At 34.3% G+C, this 19,562-nt stretch overlaps 1 protein-coding gene across 2 annotated transcripts in view; it reads left to right on the forward strand.

Moving 5' to 3' along the window:
• LOC101016309 (COP9 signalosome complex subunit 2) overlaps positions 1 to 8,603 on the forward strand; it is a 32,924-nt gene extending 24,321 nt beyond the window's left edge. For both annotated transcript variants that reach the window (XM_003900907.4, XM_003900906.4), the window contains exons 8-13: positions 23 to 201; positions 324 to 376; positions 3,081 to 3,178; positions 4,316 to 4,398; positions 5,122 to 5,180; positions 5,793 to 8,603. In XM_003900907.4, coding sequence (XP_003900956.1) covers positions 23 to 201; positions 324 to 376; positions 3,081 to 3,178; positions 4,316 to 4,398; positions 5,122 to 5,180; positions 5,793 to 5,937 — 617 coding nt within the window. In that variant the 3' untranslated portion in view covers positions 5,938 to 8,603. The remainder of the gene's footprint in view (positions 1 to 22; positions 202 to 323; positions 377 to 3,080; positions 3,179 to 4,315; positions 4,399 to 5,121; positions 5,181 to 5,792) is intronic.
• Positions 8,604 to 19,562: the final 10,959 nt, after the last annotated feature.

Here is a 19,562-nt window from a genome sequence, read left to right on the forward strand (position 1 = left end):
TCTCGTGTCTTATTCTTCACAGAATGTGGTGGTAAAATGCACTTGAGAGAAGGTGAATTTGAAAAGGCACACACTGATTTTTTTGAAGCCTTCAAGAATTATGATGAATCTGGAAGTCCAAGACGAACCACTTGCTTAAAATATTTGGTCTTAGCAAATATGCTTATGAAATCGGGAATAAATCCGTTTGACTCACAGGAGGTACGTGTGTTTTAATTATTAATTTCTCTTATCAGCTATCTGGAAATAAATGTTACTTCTTTTTTTAAAATGTTATTTCTTTGTACATATACTTAGTTAATTTTTTTCTTTACTGTGTTTAGGCCAAGCCGTACAAAAATGATCCAGAAATTTTAGCAATGACGAATTTAGTAAGGTAAGATTTTATATTTCAGTTAAGGTAAATTTCCTTAAAGCAATTCATAAAGGAGCGAGAGATAAAACTTTTCAGAACTCAGTTGATATTCAACATTTGCCCTTTTGTATTTTCTTAGAAAAGTTTGTAGAATTTTTATTTTCTGAAGTTATTTACATGCTGTTTTCTGTAGCCACAAGATTTTATAAAGTATCCACTACTTAGTTTTCCTATTATCTGTGTGTGTGTCTGTCTGTCTGCGCGCACACACATGCACCTGCGTCTTTCAGTGGAAAATTGTGGATGTCTTAAAATGTTATTTCACAATAGTACTGCCTATACCTCTCTTAATCCAAAATGAAATTATGAACTAGTCCAAGATGAGTCGAGAATTTTCAGTAAGACAAGACGGCATAAGCGTATTTCTTTACTCATATATTTTCTCAATGACAAGATGGAAGTATTTTTTAAAATGTTTACAATGGATAATTTTCTGAGGTGGAGTATGGGGTGGCAGAAGGGTTGTACTGGTAAGAAACCCAAGATTTATTGAATGATTCGTAATGATGGTTAACCACTGAAGAACCTACCATAGTCAGTTAATATTCAACAAAATTATGGAAGATAAGACCAAACAAAAAACCTAGAAGAAAAGGCCCATTTTTGCAAAAGGAATTAGTGAGTAAGAGAAACTTTCCTCCAGGCATAGAATAAATGGAACCCAGGGTTTTTGTGGGGTTTATTCATTTAAAAAGTATAAGAAATTTACCAAGTTTCTTCAGGTCTTTTATTTAAGTTGTACAGCTGAGTTTTACCACAGCTGGAAAAATGTAGTTAGGGACATAAAGCAGGGCTTTTTTTTTTTTTTTTTTTTTTTTTCCAGATATATGTAAATAATTTAGGTGACCAGAAGTTCTATTTATAGTACTTTTTCATGGAACAGAAAATACTATTAGACTGCAAATTATGGGTCACCTACATATAAATTGTATGTACTTGGAGAAAATAACTTATTTCATGATATTAAAGTTTCTGTGTAAAATGTCCTCATTTAACTTTTAAACCTTAATTTTGGCTGCAAAAAAAAAGGGTTTTTTTTAGAGGGACTAAGAACAGTTGGGAATTAAAAACCTTAAGTTACCACATTAAATCAGTTTCTTTATTGTTTACTACTTTATTTTAATTTGGTTGTTGAATTAGGTTACTTTTAATTATGATGCTTTTAATAAAGATGAAGACTTCATCTTTATTTCAGGTAGTTTATTTCATTCACATTTGGTCACATTAACTAAGAACCAAAGTTGTTTATAATGTTAAATTGCTGAGCAGCAATTTAGAAAGAAATATTGAGGAAAAGCTTTACCCTAGACATTTATATTTTATATAAATTAAATTGGCTAAGTACGTTAAAATTGGTTAAAGGACTGATTTATGAGAACTTTATCTGACTTACATCAGAATGTATAATGATATTTATATATTTATTATATCCAACTACTCCAGTGAAGCCACTGTATTGGAACTCAAAATTTATTTTAATGGTAAATTTTGACCCACATGATGTGACCCATGGTGTCCCACAATTTTGTGTAAGATGTTTTTTTTTAAAAACCCCGCTTAAGAAATGGAAGAATGTCTTACAGTTAAAATACGTATGTATACAAATATAAATGTTTATGCAAGTGTTTTCAATGCTTGAATATGTCCTCCTATATAGTATATTACAGCAGTGTATTTGGGGTGGGTAAGAAAGTAATGCTTCCTAATTTTATCTTCCTAGTCAGTTGCCAGGAGACTAGAGGAAAATAATTCCTGTTGAAGCACTTGAATCACCTGCCCCTAACATGAAGTTACATTGGGACCCAACAGATGGAAGCACTAGCAGAGGGCGTGCAGAATAGCTGATGATACATATAAAGCAGACAGTGGTGCCATATCCAGAAGGTTGGATTCTTCCTTCTCAGCACCTTTAGCAATCCCCATAGAGCTTTACAGAATTATTTCAAGAGGAGATACTAGATACCTCAGAGAATTATGACTATAAATCAGCCTTTGGCCTTCTGCAACAGGGGATTCCATCACTCTTGACTTTGTGTGTACACCTAGTTGGCACTAATTATCTGCCACTGATGTCTCTGCTTTATAGCTCAGTGAGATTTTAAGGTTAGAGAGATTTGAGAAATGTTCCTTTTGAAAATTTTGACAGTTGCTGGTAGCTTTCTAGAATATAAAAGTTAGGAAGCTGCATTTTCTGAATAACCTACACAGAGGATATACTTTCTTATTTGAAAGACACGGCTACACCCGTTCATGTAGTAGTGTACATGAAACCCGGTTCCTTTCATTATGAACAATTAGGAATTAAATGCACAATTTCATTTGGAAACATCAAACATTAAATAGTCGTTAAATGTTTTATTGCCAACTTTTAACAAAAGTAAGATATTGAAGTGATTTTAATTAACTATGTATGAATATAGTGTATAACCCCAAAAGAAGATTTATTTAATCTTTCTTTTAAAAAACGGAAAGCATGAAAAGGAAATTTATATTTTTTTGGCAGAAGGATATGTATGCTTGTTTAACTCTGATTTCCATGACAGAAAGTATAACATTATTTAGATTTTTGCATATGAAAATTGAGAAACAGGCTCTTTGAATTATCTGATTTAATACATAACTTCTTCATGTTTGACATAATTTACACTTTTTGTTTTTCTATTAGTGCCTATCAGAATAATGACATCACTGAATTTGAAAAGATTCTAAAAACAAATCACAGCAACATCATGGATGATCCTTTCATAAGAGAACACATCGAAGGTATGTTCTTTCTGCCAACTGGATTCTATTACTTTCTTTGCCACTGTCAAACAAATGCTTCTTAATGAAGCTGCATGGCATTAAGCTGTTTTTCTTCTGTCTATTGCAAAGTATAGATATGTTTCTAAATGCTGTCATTGGATGGGATATTCCTCAAAATTATGAAGCTGTTTAAAGAAATTAGCCAATTTCATATTAATATAGTCAAGTTTACATATAATGTCCATTTTGTTTAAGGTAACTGTCCCTTTTTAAAAAAATCTAATATAGATGCTGTTGCATGTTTATTATTGATGCTTAGGTTCAAAGTTAATTTTTAGGGTTTATTTTTGACAACAAAAGTTTTGAAAATATCCTGCTATAGATAATGCTCAGATGTATGTACTGTGAAAGATAAGGTAACATTGTGAAGGTTTCATACCAGTAAGTGAATGAGGTTTTTAGCAAGTTATGTTGAATTACCAAAGACTACAATCATCTCTTTGTTCTTGAACCTCTTTTATAGCTCCAATTTTCCCACCTATTATGGAGCTATTTGAAGGTTTTTAAATGACCATTTGGAACTAAATTTCAGACGCATCAGAAGTAATGTTCTGTTGTTCCCCATCTTCCTTTCTCTTTTAATCAACAGACATTTGAAAAGTTCTTACATGAACCTAGAATGATACTGCAGTTTATAGATATAGAAAAATGTAGAAACTTGTACATGAATTTCAACCTGGTTTTAAAAAATTTTAAGACAAAACTGGAGGAAATTGTAAACGCATTATATGAAATATAGTACTCTAGGTTTTGAGAGAGTCTGAAACAAGGAACTTGGCTGGCTGATATAAATCAGAGCTTCTTAAAGTATGTTAACTGTTGAGGACAAAGTAGTGTAATATTGAGAAGGCAAGGTAATATTTTAGTAGACTGTCAACATCAACAAAATCAAGGAGGTGGGAACAAGAAGTTATGGGATAGGCAGCAATTGATCATACTGTGCATCCATTGACCCAGGTATTTTAAAATCTAAACACTTTATATCCTTGCCAAGCAGGAAAATGTATTTTGAGAAGATAATTAGGAGTACATAATGATTCATAAAGATATCATACAAACTTAAATAAAATGTTACTTTAATTTTTTGTCTTTCAGAGCTTTTGCGAAACATCAGAACACAAGTGCTTATAAAATTAATTAAGCCTTACACAAGAATACATATTCCTTTTATTTCTAAGGTACTTACATTCATGGATTTTAATGGTGTTTATAATTTATAGTTATAAATGCAGTATACCAGTCTTCCATTTATGAGTCCCTCTAACTTGGTAACATTTTATTATAATAATACATTTTTTAAATTAAACATAAGGGCTTTACTTTTAATTTTTTATTTATTTTTATTTATTTTTTAAGAGACAGGGTCTTGCTGTATAGCCCAGGCTGGAGTACAATGTCTGTTCACAGACACAGTGTGGCACACTATAGTCTTGAACTCCTGACCTCAGGCAATCCTCCTACCTCAGCCTCCTGAGTAGCTGGGACTGGGCTTTACTTTTAATGTGAATTTTTCTGTTTTCTTGGCGTAAATTGAGTTAACAGAAAAGAGCCTTAACATTGTAACAAAGAAATTAGGGATCACTAAATTTCTTTTTAAAGATACTTTCACCCACAGAGAAAATTTGTAGGGGAGAGTAGTGGCTAAAATGTATAATTGATGAAGGATTAACTTCAACCACAATAAAATTGTTGTAGAAATATACTTCAGAAAGTTAAAAATTTAAGTCTTCATCAGACCTGTGTTCTTGGAGATATTTTGAAATGATAATGTAATATGTTTAAAAATCTTCTCTTCACTAATTTTCCTTTAAGTGATAGAAATGAATTAAAATTAGAATGATTATGTAAAATTATGAAGTCTTTAAAGTGTTAATTAGTATATAACAAGTCTTTTGTCTTAGGAGTTAAACATAGATGTAGCTGATGTGGAGAGCTTGCTGGTGCAGTGCATATTGGATAAGTAAGTACTTTACTATTTCTTATCACAAAATGTTTGGTACCATAAGTTTTGAATAATAGTGACAAAGGTAGCAATTGGATTATTGATTATTCATAAAAAGCACCCTTGTGTTATGGTTTTCTATTAGAAGAGATATATATGTATGTGTGACGGGTTTTGATGAATGGGCATATTAAACATATCTCAGAAAAAGTTCTAAATGATTTTTCAGAAGAATTTATTATATACAGCCAAAGAATTATTTAATGAATAGTATTTGTGTATGTTTTTAAGTATAAGGTATGTGGTACATAACATTTTTGAAATTACATCTTTCTTAAAAACAGTACAGTGCTTAAAGCTTCACAGGTGATATTTGCCTTTGATTAATTGGATAAATCTATGCCTCATGGTTCTTTCAGTGAAACTGATGAAAAGTATCTGAAATCTGGTTTCTATCTGGAGTTTGAATAACAGTGAAGTTAAAACTAACACTGAACTCATTTAATGTAGGCAGCTGCTTTTTTTTTTTTTTTTTTTGCATTTGTTGAAACTATATTTTATGAAACATTAGTCCAGAAACTGTGCTTGATGAAAATCTTTTGTAGACACATCTTATTTATTTATTTCTAGCACTATTCATGGCCGAATTGATCAAGTCAACCAACTCCTTGAACTGGATCATCAGAAGAGGGGTGGTGCACGATATACTGCACTAGATAAATGGACCAACCAACTAAATTCTCTCAACCAGGCTGTAGTCAGTAAACTGGCTTAACAGAGAACAAGCTTTTACAGACGTCCTTAAGGCAACAGTGCAGAGATGTAACCCTTAAAAGAACTGGGAATGGCAAAACTACTGTCGGTTGATGTGTCCTGAAAATTATTGGAGTTATGGCAGAAGTGCTTTTTTGATCAACTGGTTTGTGTTTTGCTGCTGCATTTATCCCAAGAAAAACAGCTTTAATCTCCAGAAGAAAACCAAAATACAATGGGATTTATGCTGTATTGACATTTTGCCCTAAACATACAACATCATAGTAATTTGTCATGGGCAACATGACCAGAGAGAAGATTTTTGTCATGATTTTAAATACACTGACACGCTACTGTTGGTTAAATTTAAACATGTTTTACCTGCAGAAATTCTCTCACAAATAACCTGCAATAACTTGAAATGCATACCCTTTTGAACACTTCCTTTTCTCATGTATAAATTAAAATGTTTGCTGCATTTTGCAAAATGTCAATTCTCTAAAAATGTGTCCGTATATTTCTGTACCTGCAGTGTAGTAAAGGTTTAGACGAAACCCCATAATTATAGTGGCATACTGTCACTTAGGTTTCAAGCAGCAAAATAAACAGTGCAGCTCAGAAATTGTAGTTTGGTTCTTGATGTGTTTTTATTACATTTGGAGTTGTTGTTTTGTTTTTTAGTACCTTCGAAATTTCAAATTATTTTATCTTCAGTTAATGATTTTAAAAAGCCTGGGGGCAAATAAGCTGGTTATTTGCTTTCAAGTTTTTAAAAGTAGTCTTTATTGATACAGTAAGGAGAACTACTTTCTAACAAAACACTTGCATAGTTATGACAGTGATGCTTTAAAGGAATAAAATTCTTTTTTTTTTAAAGAGTGATATTCCTTTTCAAAAGAATACTAACTCTCAGAATGTTCACTTTTAACAAATATGCCAGAACATAGACAGCTAAATGAATGTTACTCTGAATAGTGATCATGCTGGAAGGTTATTTCCTAATGCCAGCAATCTACCATTGCCCAAAACCTGCTGGGTTTACTCTTTTAGAATTGCATTCAAAGTTAATTTGTCACAGACACTATTAACTTTATGATTATACGTTGTTTTAAAAAATACAGTATTAGGAAGCTTGATTATTTTTAGTTACCATTATTTGGCACCAAGTGAAAGTTTCCAAAACTTCCACCTAACTTTGAGGTAATGCAGAAAGTATACAACTGTCTTTGAAAGCAATCCCAAAAGAGTTTTAAAGGTTTTTTGAGCAGTGCAGTATACTTAGGAGAATGAACTGTGGCCTTCCAAGGTAACAAACTACCTTAAAGGAACTCAGCTCATTTGAATGTATTGAGTTTTGGATGTATTTGTTTCATTTTTTAAAAAGTTCACATTATTTTATAGTGTCGAAAGGAAGAACTAAGATTAACATAATTTCTTTGGTTTTTTTATTGCTTGTTATTATGTAAAAACTGGGTGGCAGTTCAGAAGGAAGATTGTTGTAACAGAAGAGTGACAACCAAGAATTTTTTGATCATTAAATCAGATTTTATAAACAGTGGAAGGAGCATGGACTTAAAACAAGGCATGCTTATTCGGTTTTGTCAAAATTTTACGAAAATATGTGATATATATTTATACTAAAACTATATAATCCTTAGATTTAGAAAAGCAATCAGTTAATGTCTTTAGCAGACTAAAGCAGTATTAAACACAGGTACAACTTGGAAATTTTAGAAAACGGAAAGAAAACAAAAGACAAAATGTCTATGGTAGGGAATAAAAGAGTTTAAGATATAAAATTATGTGTATTTTCTTCTCTTTTACATAAATCATTTGTGAAAAGTGTGCTAAACTTTTTTTACAAGAGTGATATTAATTAGGATTTATTTTTCAATATAATTTGGAGACCCTTTGTTATCCAAATAAAAATGATGAGTTTCTGTGCCTGTATTCAAATATGTATGCATGTGATAACCCTTGAAAACTAAAGCCCTTCTTAACTTTGAGTTGATGGAATTAGAATTCGAAGGATTTGAATGAAATGATTTAACCTTTATCCTCCAATTCTTGCAGTGCCCAGTTCTCCTATGCTATCTTTGCTTTGTACAATAGTGCATCTTCCACTTTCTAGAGAGAAAGCATGCACTTGTTATTCTGTGGAAAACTGGGCTAAATATATAACAGTATCCAAAGTTATACCGTAATAATTTATTGTAATTGTGTATTACGTAGCTTTGTTTACCCAGATATAGGTGCGTTCTTTTTTTTCTGTTAGTCATCTGTGACTTCTGTTCTGGAATACAGGTTTTTAAATATATCTTAACAGTCTGACTAACTTAAAATAATTTATTCTTCCCTTAAAACATTTTTCTGTGTTTTTGTGCATCAAATATTGTAGAGTTGAAATCTTAGAGATTGCTTATCAAAATATAAATTTAGGGGAAGTTAAAAATCGATTGGCAAATTTGTAGCATTTATTCACTGATTAAATCTTTTCCACTTTTGTGAAAACCGTACCAGTGGTTTACATCATATTGTAATGTGTTCATCTCATTTTTCTTTTTATCCCTCAACCTAGCTAAAAGTTACTGCAAAGAAGTCTTTGGCTGCCACAAGTAGATGCTGTCTACTACAAGAGCTGGATTTCCATTACTCATTCTTGCTCTTACATTAAAGTTGTTGATTAAATACTTTTTCTCCACATCTTAATGTAACATAACTGATTTCTTTTTAAAGATGAGTATATATGTACTAAGTAATGCTCTCATTACGTGAGTCCCTTCTAACTACAGGCTGATACATCTTTCAAGAAAACTGAGAACCTAATATTTAAGTGAGGCCTGTTTTAAATGGGCTATACTGTGGGTGGTACTGTTTGTTACCTTATGTAAGACTTAGGTTTGTCTTAGACTGAAAAACTCTTATTCTTAATATTTAAAATATCCATGATGGTAGAAATTTTGTGAGAAATTTTCTTTTTTAATCAGTTTATAATTCTTCAGTAAACACAGGTATGTATACTTTTGTGGTGTCGGTGTCAATGTCAGTCTACATCTATGGGTGAAGCAGTTAGTCCATAAGACAAAAAATTATTTGCCTAGTGGATTCCCTTTACCTCTTTTTAAGAAGCTCAGAGATCTGTAATCATTAATTTACTAAGGATTTTTTGAAATATTATCTTAGTCACTTTTAAACCTGAAAATTTCTCTTTTAATTTACATTGTTGAAGTGAGGCTTGAGCATACAAAACAAGTAAAACTGGGGGTTTCATTCTTCGTATGGGATTTATGACTAAATATTTCTACCATTTTGAGGAAGATAAACATTTTGAACTGAAATATATAACAAAAAATAAAAAGGAATTTGACATTTAACTATTTTGTTTCAAAGTGTTTAAGAACACTATCCAGAACAAGAGGTGGAGTATCAGGTTTCAGAATGTGACACAAAAGGCATTTGGTCTTCATTTATGTGACCACAATTAAAATTTTCCCCCTTTTTTCTTTTTCTGGAGGGTTTCTTTCTGTTTTCATTGTTTTAGGTCCCCCCGCCCCGTCCCCCGCCAAATCAGCATCCTATTTATATTTGTTTGATACGGTTTTTTTGTTTTTGTTTTTGCTTTCTTTGGAAACAGTTTCGCTCTTGTCACCCAGGCTGGAGTGTAATGGTGCAATCTCAGCTCACTGCCACCTCCACCTTCTGGGTTCAAGCGATTCTCCTGCCTCAGCCTCCCGAGCAGCTGGGATTACAGGCACCTGCTAATTTTTGTATTATTAGTAGAGATGGGATTTCACCATGTTGGCCAGGCTGGTCTCGGACTCCTGACCCAGGTGATCCACCACCTTGGCCTCCCATAGTGCTGGGATTACAGGCATGAGTCACCGTGCTTGGCCTGGTACATTTTTAAGTAGGAGTTTGGCAGAAATTTCATAACGAAGACAAATCGGAGGTTCTCTTTAACTCGAGGTTATTAAATTTATAGTAACTTCTTGGGCCATTAAAACTTGAGTTTAAATGCCATTTGGAGGATTTGTGTTATATTAAGCACCACAAATTTAAACTGTCAGTAGTGATTCTACATGTTTCTCAAAACACTAAAATTTAGCGTCACTTACTTGCTTTTGAATTTTAAGGAGATTTATCTTAGGTAATGTCTCAGAAGCAACCAGTGTGTGGTTCTCTAAAATTTTACTTTTTTAGTGTCACGTATAATAATATCTACCTGTAGTAGTTAAAAAATATTATGGCATCAAAGGTATATGTGCCAAGTCTAACTTAAAACCCTGTGACAGGAAAAAAGAAAAAATTATTTCTTAAATACTATTTGGGGGCAACTTTGTTCCATGTTGGCAAAATTATAAGCTTTGCTCAGAATTTCCACATGAATAGCTGGCCAAAACTTTTTTGTGTGCATATGTATACATATGTAATAAGTGAAACATACTGTAGGAGTACAGAATTCATCACCAGTTTATCACAGTAATTTTCCAGTTTTCCATTTTAATATCACTTATTTCTGACACAGGCAAATGTCATATGCCATGAAAAGAATTACCATTGTACCAGTAACTTGCGTGTTATGACTAGGTTTCATGTGGAAGACTGTCCAAATTTACATAATCTAGAGTAATTTTTTAATTCTGAAGTAAGGACATTTTAAAATTAATTGCTAAAGGTTGTTTTATTGGACATCCATTTTATGGGAGTTTAGAGAGTAGAAAAAAGTAATCTCTAGCGTCATCCCATGAAGTTGTCAAAAGTTCTGGCATGCTTATTAGCAACATATTAATGCCAAGTATTGAGTATCTAATTTCTGTTAAAAATGTTTGCCTATCCCCTACTGTTTACTACAGTAATAAATTTTTGCATCTATTTTAAATAACACTGAAGAAAATTATATTTCAAGAAATGGAGCAGTGACATGGAAAATAGAAAATTGGTTTTGCAATGTGTTACATAATTGGTTGCATTAAGAATTTTCTCCCTTTTGTTTATCATAAGCTAATGTAAAAGGTAACAAATTCCTTGAGCTAACACTGGTTGGGAAGGAAGTAGTAGGTGATTAGGAATATAACAGGATGTCTGCCTAAAATGGTCAGTTTCACCAGTTAATACTTGAGAACTGATTATATGTGCAGGATGTGTCATAAGATGCTATAAGGCTTAAATACTCAAGGGTTTTTTTACTTATCTGGAAGTGTACATTCCCTTATTGGTAATAAAAAGTACTTCATCTACTTAAGTATTTACTGTGTTACATTAGTTACAATGCCCAAGATCAGCACAGTAACTTTAAACTACAATATATATGCTTGATCAAGTACTTCAAAAATGTATACTTCTCTAAAATAGCTGTTAAATGTTTTAAGAATATTTCTCTAAAGTACTGAAAATCTTGTTCGTTTGGTTTGAAAGGGTTTTAGTATTTTCCATGTTTAAGATTACCTTTTTATTAGGCTCTGAAACATTCATGAAGGAGCTGTTCTCTCCTGAGCTGTTTAATTATCTGACCTGGAACAATTCATGTTGCAAACAAATGTCTCTTAGGAATTATTCCTTCAGTATAAAATTAAATACTTTAAAGCAGGAAATTAAGCCAAGGAAAGACATGGGTAAGAAATGTTCTCTCCCAAGCTTTGTAAGCCTTGTTATGGTGCTTTAAAATGAACTCTTTAAGGACTGCAACATCTAAGAAACCACTTGTGAATTTATTATGTATCCAAAAATAGTGTTCTCAGATGTAACGTTCACCTGGTGGAATGGACCACCCTAATCTCAAAGTACAGTGGTAACGCAATCAAACAGCTTTTGAAAGTCAAAAGAACTTTCAGACTAATAGCCGTATAACCCTGTCTAAAACTAATGCCACTGCAAATTGTCATTGCAAATCCTTTGGCCTTCCAAGTTGTGGGAGTAGAAGAGGAGTGAAACAGATTAGCTACTTCTGTTTCAGCTGCATTTCATACAGCAGTGGTAGGTGGTATTATGTTGATAGTATTCGCCCAGCAAGAAACTACATAAGCAATATACATCTGACATTTGAGTTATTATTTTGTGATACTTAATAGTTTTATATTCCCAACTCTCAATTTTTAGAGTAATGAATGGAATTTTTTTCTTTCTTTCCAGAAACCTATTTTAAGCTTCGGATTATGAACCCCTGTAGGTTAGTGGTCTTCACCTGAAGAAGAGTTACCTAACTCAAAAAATAAGTTTTGTGGCCAAAGTGACTCTCTTCTGTAATCCCAGCACTGTGGGAGACCAAGGCGGGCAGATCGCTTGAGCCCAGGAGTTTGAAACCAGCAACATGGCAAAACCCTCTCTCTACAAAAAAAAAAAATAGAAAAATTAGCCAGCATGATGGTGTGGGTCGCAGTGCCAGCTTATCCAGAGCTATTGTGGGAGGATCACCTGAGCCCACAGAGGTTGAGACTGCAGTGAGCCATGATCATGCCACTACAGTCCAGCCTGGGCGACAGTGAGACCTTGTCTCAAAACATTTGGGGACTAAATATAGATAATAAACTAATGTACTTTTTTGGGTAAGGTAAGGTTGGTTCACAAAACTTAGTCACTGTCATTATTACCGTCTTTACCACCAACAGGTAGATAAGAAAGGAATTCACACATGCTAGAATACTAAAAGGGTTATATCCTTTCTCTAACCGCTCAATCTGTTGAGACAGGTGTTTATTGTGCCTACCATGTGCTAGGCACAATAAAGTTGAAGAGTACCATATGGAATAAATTATGCTTGTGCTCAAAGAGCTTAGCTGTATGGGAAGAGGCAGATACACAGTTAATTTTAGAGAAAAATTCTATCAATAGTTTATTTCACACTTGAATGAGGAAAGAAGCTGGACATGCAGATCTAGAGGAAGAGCAGTTCAGGCAGAGGTTAAGTGCATCTTCATAGGGATGGGTATCTCAGATTCAAATGAGGTAGGGTATGATGTTAAGACTTTAGAAGTGGGCGGGGACCAGATTATGTGTAGTCTTAGAGATTTTACTCTAAACACACTGGGAAGACTGGAAATTTAAAAGACGATACTTGCTATTATGTGGAAAAATTACTGTATGGGGCAAGAGTGTGGGCCGGAAGAAAATAGGAGCCCATTGCTGAAGTCTGGATGAAAGATGATGGCGATTTTTGGACTAGGACGGGAGAAGTGGGTAAGATCAAGATAAGGCCAACAAGGATTTGCTTATGAGTTGAAATTGGGAGTTACGAAGGAGAGAAGCATCCAGGATGGCTCTCGGATTTCTTACTGAGTAACTGGTAGACAGTGGTATCATTAAATGAAATGAGAAGACTAGGAAAGTTTTTTTTGGTAAAAGAAACAGTGTACTAGGAGCTTGGAAATAAATGAGAGTGATATCACAGAAACGAGTATTTCAAACAGGAAGTATTAATCAACTGAATGCTGCTGAGAGGTTAAATAAGGGCAGAGAAGGGCCCTAGGATTTAGCAAGATACAAGTCTTTGGTAATGTTAATAAGCATTTTCAGTGGAATGATGGAGATATTCCAGCTCTTCTATTGAACTATCAGTAATTTCATTTAAATAATTATCCTTATTTTCTCATTATAAATTAAAGATTTTGGGGTTTTGTTGTTGTTGTTTTGAGACAGAGTTTTGCTATTGTTGCCCAGGCTGGAGTGCAGTGGAATGATCTTGGCTCACTGCAACCTCTGCCTCCCGGGTTCAAACGATTCTCCTGTCTCAGCCTCCCGAGTAGCTGAGACTACAGATGTGCACCACCACGCCCAGCTGATTTTTGTGTTTTTAGTAGAGACAGAGTTTCTCCATGTTGGCTAGGATGGTCTCGATCTCCTGACCTCGTAATCTGCCTGCCTCTGCCTCCCAAAGTGCTGGGATTATAGACGTGAGCCACTGCACCCGGCCTAAAGGTTTTTTTAAAAGTCCTTTATTTGGTCGTTGTGGAGGTAGTAAGAATACTAAACATGAGATTTTTAAGGGTACAATAGAGTATTGTTAACTACAGGCACATTATGCAGCAGACCGCTAGAACTTTTTCATCTTGCATAACTGACTTTATAAATTGATTAGCAACTCCCCATTTCCCCAACCCCCAGCCCCTGGCAACCATTTTATTCTTTGCTTCAGTGAGTTTGACTATTTTAGATGCCTCACATAAATGATCGTGCAGTATTTGTCCTTACCTGAAAGTTTTCTTTTTTCCATCTTCTGAATGTTAAGTAGAATAACTTAGGAAATTTTGAAATAAAGCCAACTATAACTCCAGACATTAATAACAAACAGCTTTCTATAAAATGTCTTTTCCTATAAAATATTTTAAAACCAGTGTGTTTACTAACACTGTGTGTGTGTGTATTTATATATATTTTATTATTATTTTTCAGATGGAGTCTCGCTCTTGTTGCCTAGGCTGGAATACAGTGGCGCAATCTGGGCTCACTGCAGCCTCCACCTCCTGGGTTCAAGCGATTCTCCTGCCTCAGCCTCCGAAGTGGCTGGGATTACAGGTGCATGCCACCACGCCCAGCTAATTCTTTAATTTTTAGTAAAGACGGAGTTTCACCATGTTGGCCAGGCTTGTCTTGAACTCCTAGCCTCAGGTGGTCTGCCTGCCTCAGCCTCCCAGAGTGAGCCACTGTGCCTGGCCTAACACTGTAGATTTATAAGCATTTAACTTTAAAGTTTTTCTTTGATGCCTATTAACTATAAAATGGTTGAAATCCATGGCTTTACCTAACATTTGTATATCCCCACAGAAGCTGTCAATTTTTCCTCGTTGATGAAGAATGAGTTTTTTATATGTAAACAAAGCCCTTTTGGTTTATCAACTTGCATGATATCTCAGAATATCATTATAGCTAGATGTTAATATAAAAATCATGAATTATAGAAAAGTTTGGGTTTGTCTAGAAGAAATGAACCAGTTCAAATATAAACAATATTGAAAGATTGTATTTTGAGTAATCTCAAATTCACAGTAGAATAACAATACATCTGAAATTACCATGTTTTATTAGGTTGGTGCAAAAGTAATTGCAGGTTTTGCCATTGAAGGTAATGGAAAAAACTGCAGTTACTTTTGCGCCAGCCTAATATCTGAAAGTACATACCTGGCTTTACATATTTGAACGCTCATGAAGCAAAAATAACTGAATTTACAGGCAATCATATCTGAGAAGTAATGGCCATTTTTCCTCAATAGAAAATCAGGAAACAGTTGAGTGAGATTGTACTTCCATGGAAAAAATAATGAATTCTAGGAATTAGGTTGCTATCTTTTTTTTTTTTTTTTTTTTTTTTGAAAGAGAGTCTTAGTCTGTCACTCGGGTTGGAGTGCAGTGATGCAATCTCGGCTCACTGCAACCTCCGCCTCCTGGATTCAAGCAATTCTCCTGTCTCAGCCTCCCAAGTAGCTAGTATTATAGGCATCCGCCATCACGCCTGGCTACTTTTTGAATTTTTAGTAGACAGGGTTTCACCATGTGGTCAGGCTGGTCTCAAACTCCTGACCTCAGGTGATCCACCTGCCTCGGCCTCCCAAAGTGCTGGGATTACAGTCGTGAGCCACCGTGCCCAAGGTTGTTATCTTAATAGATGCCACTTTCAGCTTCCTGGGAAAGAGGAGTGTGGTAGAGTAGAAAGACCTGGGAAATAGGCGACCTGCATTATATAGTTGACTAAGAATTGAGATCTTGCAACTTAATCTGTCTGGGGTTCATTTTTTTTACTTGAGTGATTCTTTTTAATCTCAGGTATATGAAACAGAAAATCATAATCCTTGCCACCTGGCATACTAGCATGTCTTTTCAGTTTACTTTCCATGTATTTAGTTACATGTATATTTTGAAAAAATAATATGCATATGCCTATTTTTAACTTTTTTTTTTTTTTCTTTGAGACAGAGTCTTGCTGTGTCACGCAAGCTGGAGTGCAATGGCACAATCTTGGCTCACTGCAACCTCCACCTCCCGGGTTCAAGTGATTCTTCTGCCTCAGCCTCCTGAGTAGCTGGGATTACAGGCATTGGCTACCATGCCTGACTAATTTTTGCATTTTTAGTAGAGACAGGATTTCGCCATGTTGGCCAGGCTGATCTCAAACTCCTGACCTCAGGTGATCCACCTGCCTTGGCCTCCCAAAGTGCTGGGATTACAGGTGTGAACCACCACCCCTGGCCTTTAATTTTTATAAATAACAAATTTTATTGATAAATAATACTTGTACATATTTATGAGGCATATGTAATTTTTTTTACATGCATAGGTTGTATAGTGATCAAGTCTGGCTATTTAGGGTATCCTTCACCTTGAGAATTTATCATTTCTATGTGCTGGGAATGTTTCCAGTCCTATCTTCTAGCTATTTTAAAATATACAATATGTAGTCACACTACTCCACTGTGGAGCATTAGAATTTATTCCTTCTGTGTATTTATACCCATTAACCAACCTTTCTTCAACCACCCCACATAAACACCCTTCTCAGCCTCTGGTATCTATCATTCTAATCTCTATCTCCATTACATCAATTTTTTTAGCCCTCACATGTGAGTAAGAACATGTGATATTTGTCTTTCTGTGCCTGGCTTATTTCACTTAACATAATGACCTCTGGTTCCATCCATGTTGTGGCAAATTGACAAGGATATCATTATTTTCTATGACTGAATAGTATTCGTGTGTGTACACACCACATTTTCTTTCTTTATTCATTCGTCTGTTGATGGACACAGGTTCTTTTCATATATTTGCTGTTGTGAATCATTCTACAGTAAACACGGTGCAAGTATCCCTTTGATATACTGATTTTTTTCTTTTTGATAAATATTCAGTAATGGGATTGCTGGATCATATGATAGTTCTCTTTTTAGTTCTTTGAGAAATCACCATACTGTTTTCCATAATGACTGTACTAACTCACATTCCTATCAACAGTATGTAAGAGTTCCTTTTTCTCTGTCCTTCCTAGCATCTGTTATTTTTGTCTTTCTGATAATAACCATTTTAACTGGTGTAAGATGATATGTCATGGTGGTTTTGATTTCCATTTGTTTGATGTTTAGTGATGTTGTACATTATTTCATGTACCTGTTGGCCATTTGAATGTCTTTTGAGAAATGTGTGTTCATAAATCATTTGACTACTTTTTAATGGGTTTTTTTGTTTTTTTTTTTTTTTAAAAAAACTCAGCTGTTTAGTTGAGTTCCTTATATATTCTGGATATTAGTCACTTGTTGGATGAGTAGTTTGCATATATTTTCTCCCATTCAGCAAGTTGTCTTTTTACTCTGTTGATTGTTTCCTTGTCGTGCAGAAGCTTCCTAGTTTAATATAATCCCATTTGTGTATTTTTGTTTTTGTTGCCTGTGCTTTCAAAGCCTTAACCATAAAATCTTTGCCTATGCCAATGTCCTGAAGCATTTCCCCATGTTTTCTTCTAGTACTTTTATAATTGTATGTGGTATGTTTTAAGTCTTTAATCCATGTTGAGTAGATATTTGTGTATGGTGAGAGATCGAGGTCCAGTGTCATTCTTCTGCGTATGGATATCCAGTTTTCCCAGCACCACTTATTTAACAGGGTATTCTTTCCCCAACATGTGGATTTATTTCTGAGTTCCCTACTTTGTTTCATTAGTCTTTGTGTCTATTTTTTACCAATGCTGTGCTGCTTTGGTTGCTATAGCCTTGTAATATTTTTGAGGTCAGGTAGTATAATGCCTCTAGCTTTGGTGGTTTTTGTTTTTGCTCAGGATTGCTTTGGCTATTTGAGCTCTTTTTGGTTTCAAGTGAATGTTAGGATTGTTTTTTTCTATTTCTGTGAAAATGACAGTGGCATTTTGATAAGGACTGCATTGAATCTGTAGATGCTTTGTGTAGTATGGTCATTTTAACAATATTCTTTAATCCATAAGAATGGATGTCTTTCAATAAGTTCTTTCCATTTCTTTCATCGGTGTTTTGTAGTTTTCCTTGAAAAGGTCTTTCGCCTACTTGGTTAAATTTATCCCTATGTATTTTATTTGATTTTTGTACCTGTTGTAAATAGGATTGCTTGGTTGATTTCTTTTTCAAATAGTTTGTTATTGGTGTATAGAAACACTAGTGATTTTTAAAGTTCATTTTGTATCTTGCAACTTTACTAAATTCATTTATTAGTTCTAAGAGTTTTCTGGTGTAGTCTTTTCTATGTATAATATCATGCTGTCTGCAAACAAGGACAAGTTGACTTCCTCTTTTTGAGTTTGGATATCTTTTATTTTTTTCTCTTGCCTAACTGCTATGGTGAAACTTCTAGTACTATGTTAAATGACAGTGGTGGAAGTAGGCATGCTTATCGTGTTCCAGTTTTTAAATAAAAAGCTTTCCATTTTTCCCCATTCACTATGATGTTAGCTGTGGGTTTGTCATATATGGTCTTTATTATGTTGAGATACTTTCCTTCTGTACCCAATTTGTTAAGAACTTTTATCATAAAGAGATGTGAAATATTATCAAATGCATTTTCTGTGTCTTTTGAGGTGATTGTATGGTTTTGTCCTTCATTCTGTTGATGTGATGTTTCACTCTTGTGGATTTGCATATGTTATACCATCCTTTCATCCTTGGGATAAACCCCACTTGATAATCGTGTATTATCTTTTGAATGTGCTGCTGGGTTTGGTTTGCTAATATTTTCTTGAGGATTTTTGTGTCTGTGTTTATCAGGGAAATTGGCCTGTAGTTTTCTTGTTTTGTTGTATCCTCTTCTGGTTGTAATATCAGGATGATGCTGGCCTCATAGAATGAGTTAAAAAGAATATCTTCCTCAGCCAGACATGGTGGCTCCCGCCTATAATCCCAACACTCTGGGAGGCCGAGGTAGGTGGATCACCTGAGGTTAGGAGTTTGAGACCTACCTGGCCAACATGGTGAAACCTCATCTCTGTTAAAAATTCAAATTAGCTGGGTGTGGCAGCATGCGCCAGTAATCCTAGCCACATGGGAGGCTGAGGCAGGAGGAATGCTTGAAACCAGGAGGCAGAGGCTGCAGTGAGCTGAGATCACACCACTTCACTCCAGCCTCAGTGACAGAGTGAGACTGCAGCTAAAAACATATATGTGTGTGTGTGTGTGTGTGTATATATATATTTTTATCTTGTATATCATATATATATATGATGATGATGCCGTTGCACTCCAGCTGGGGCAACAGAGTGAGATTTGTTCTCAAAAAAGAAAAAGAATACCCTCCTCAATTTTTTGAAATAATTTGAAAAAAAAAATGGTGTTAGTTCTTTTTTTGTAAATTTGGTAGAATTCAGCAATGAAGCCATTCAGTCATGGGCTTTTTTTTGTTGTTGGGAGACTTTTTATTACTGATTTATTACTCATTATCAGTCTATTCAGGTTTTCTATTTTTTCCTGATTCAATCTTGGTAGATTGTGTATATACAGGAATTTATCCATTTCCTCTATGTTTCCCAGTTTGTTCATGATAATCTGTGACAATCTTTTGTGTTTTTGTGGGTATCAGTTGTAATGTCTTCATTTTCTTTTCTAAGTTTATTTGAGTCTTCTGTCTTCCTTTTTTTTTTTTTTTCTTGGTTAGACTAGCTAGTAGTGTATTGATTTTGTTTATCTTTTAAAAAAGTAAAATTTTTGTTTT

This window comes from Papio anubis, chromosome 7 (assembly GCF_008728515.1).
Source record: "Papio anubis isolate 15944 chromosome 7, Panubis1.0, whole genome shotgun sequence".
In the NCBI taxonomy this organism is placed as follows: domain Eukaryota; kingdom Metazoa; phylum Chordata; class Mammalia; order Primates; family Cercopithecidae; genus Papio; species Papio anubis.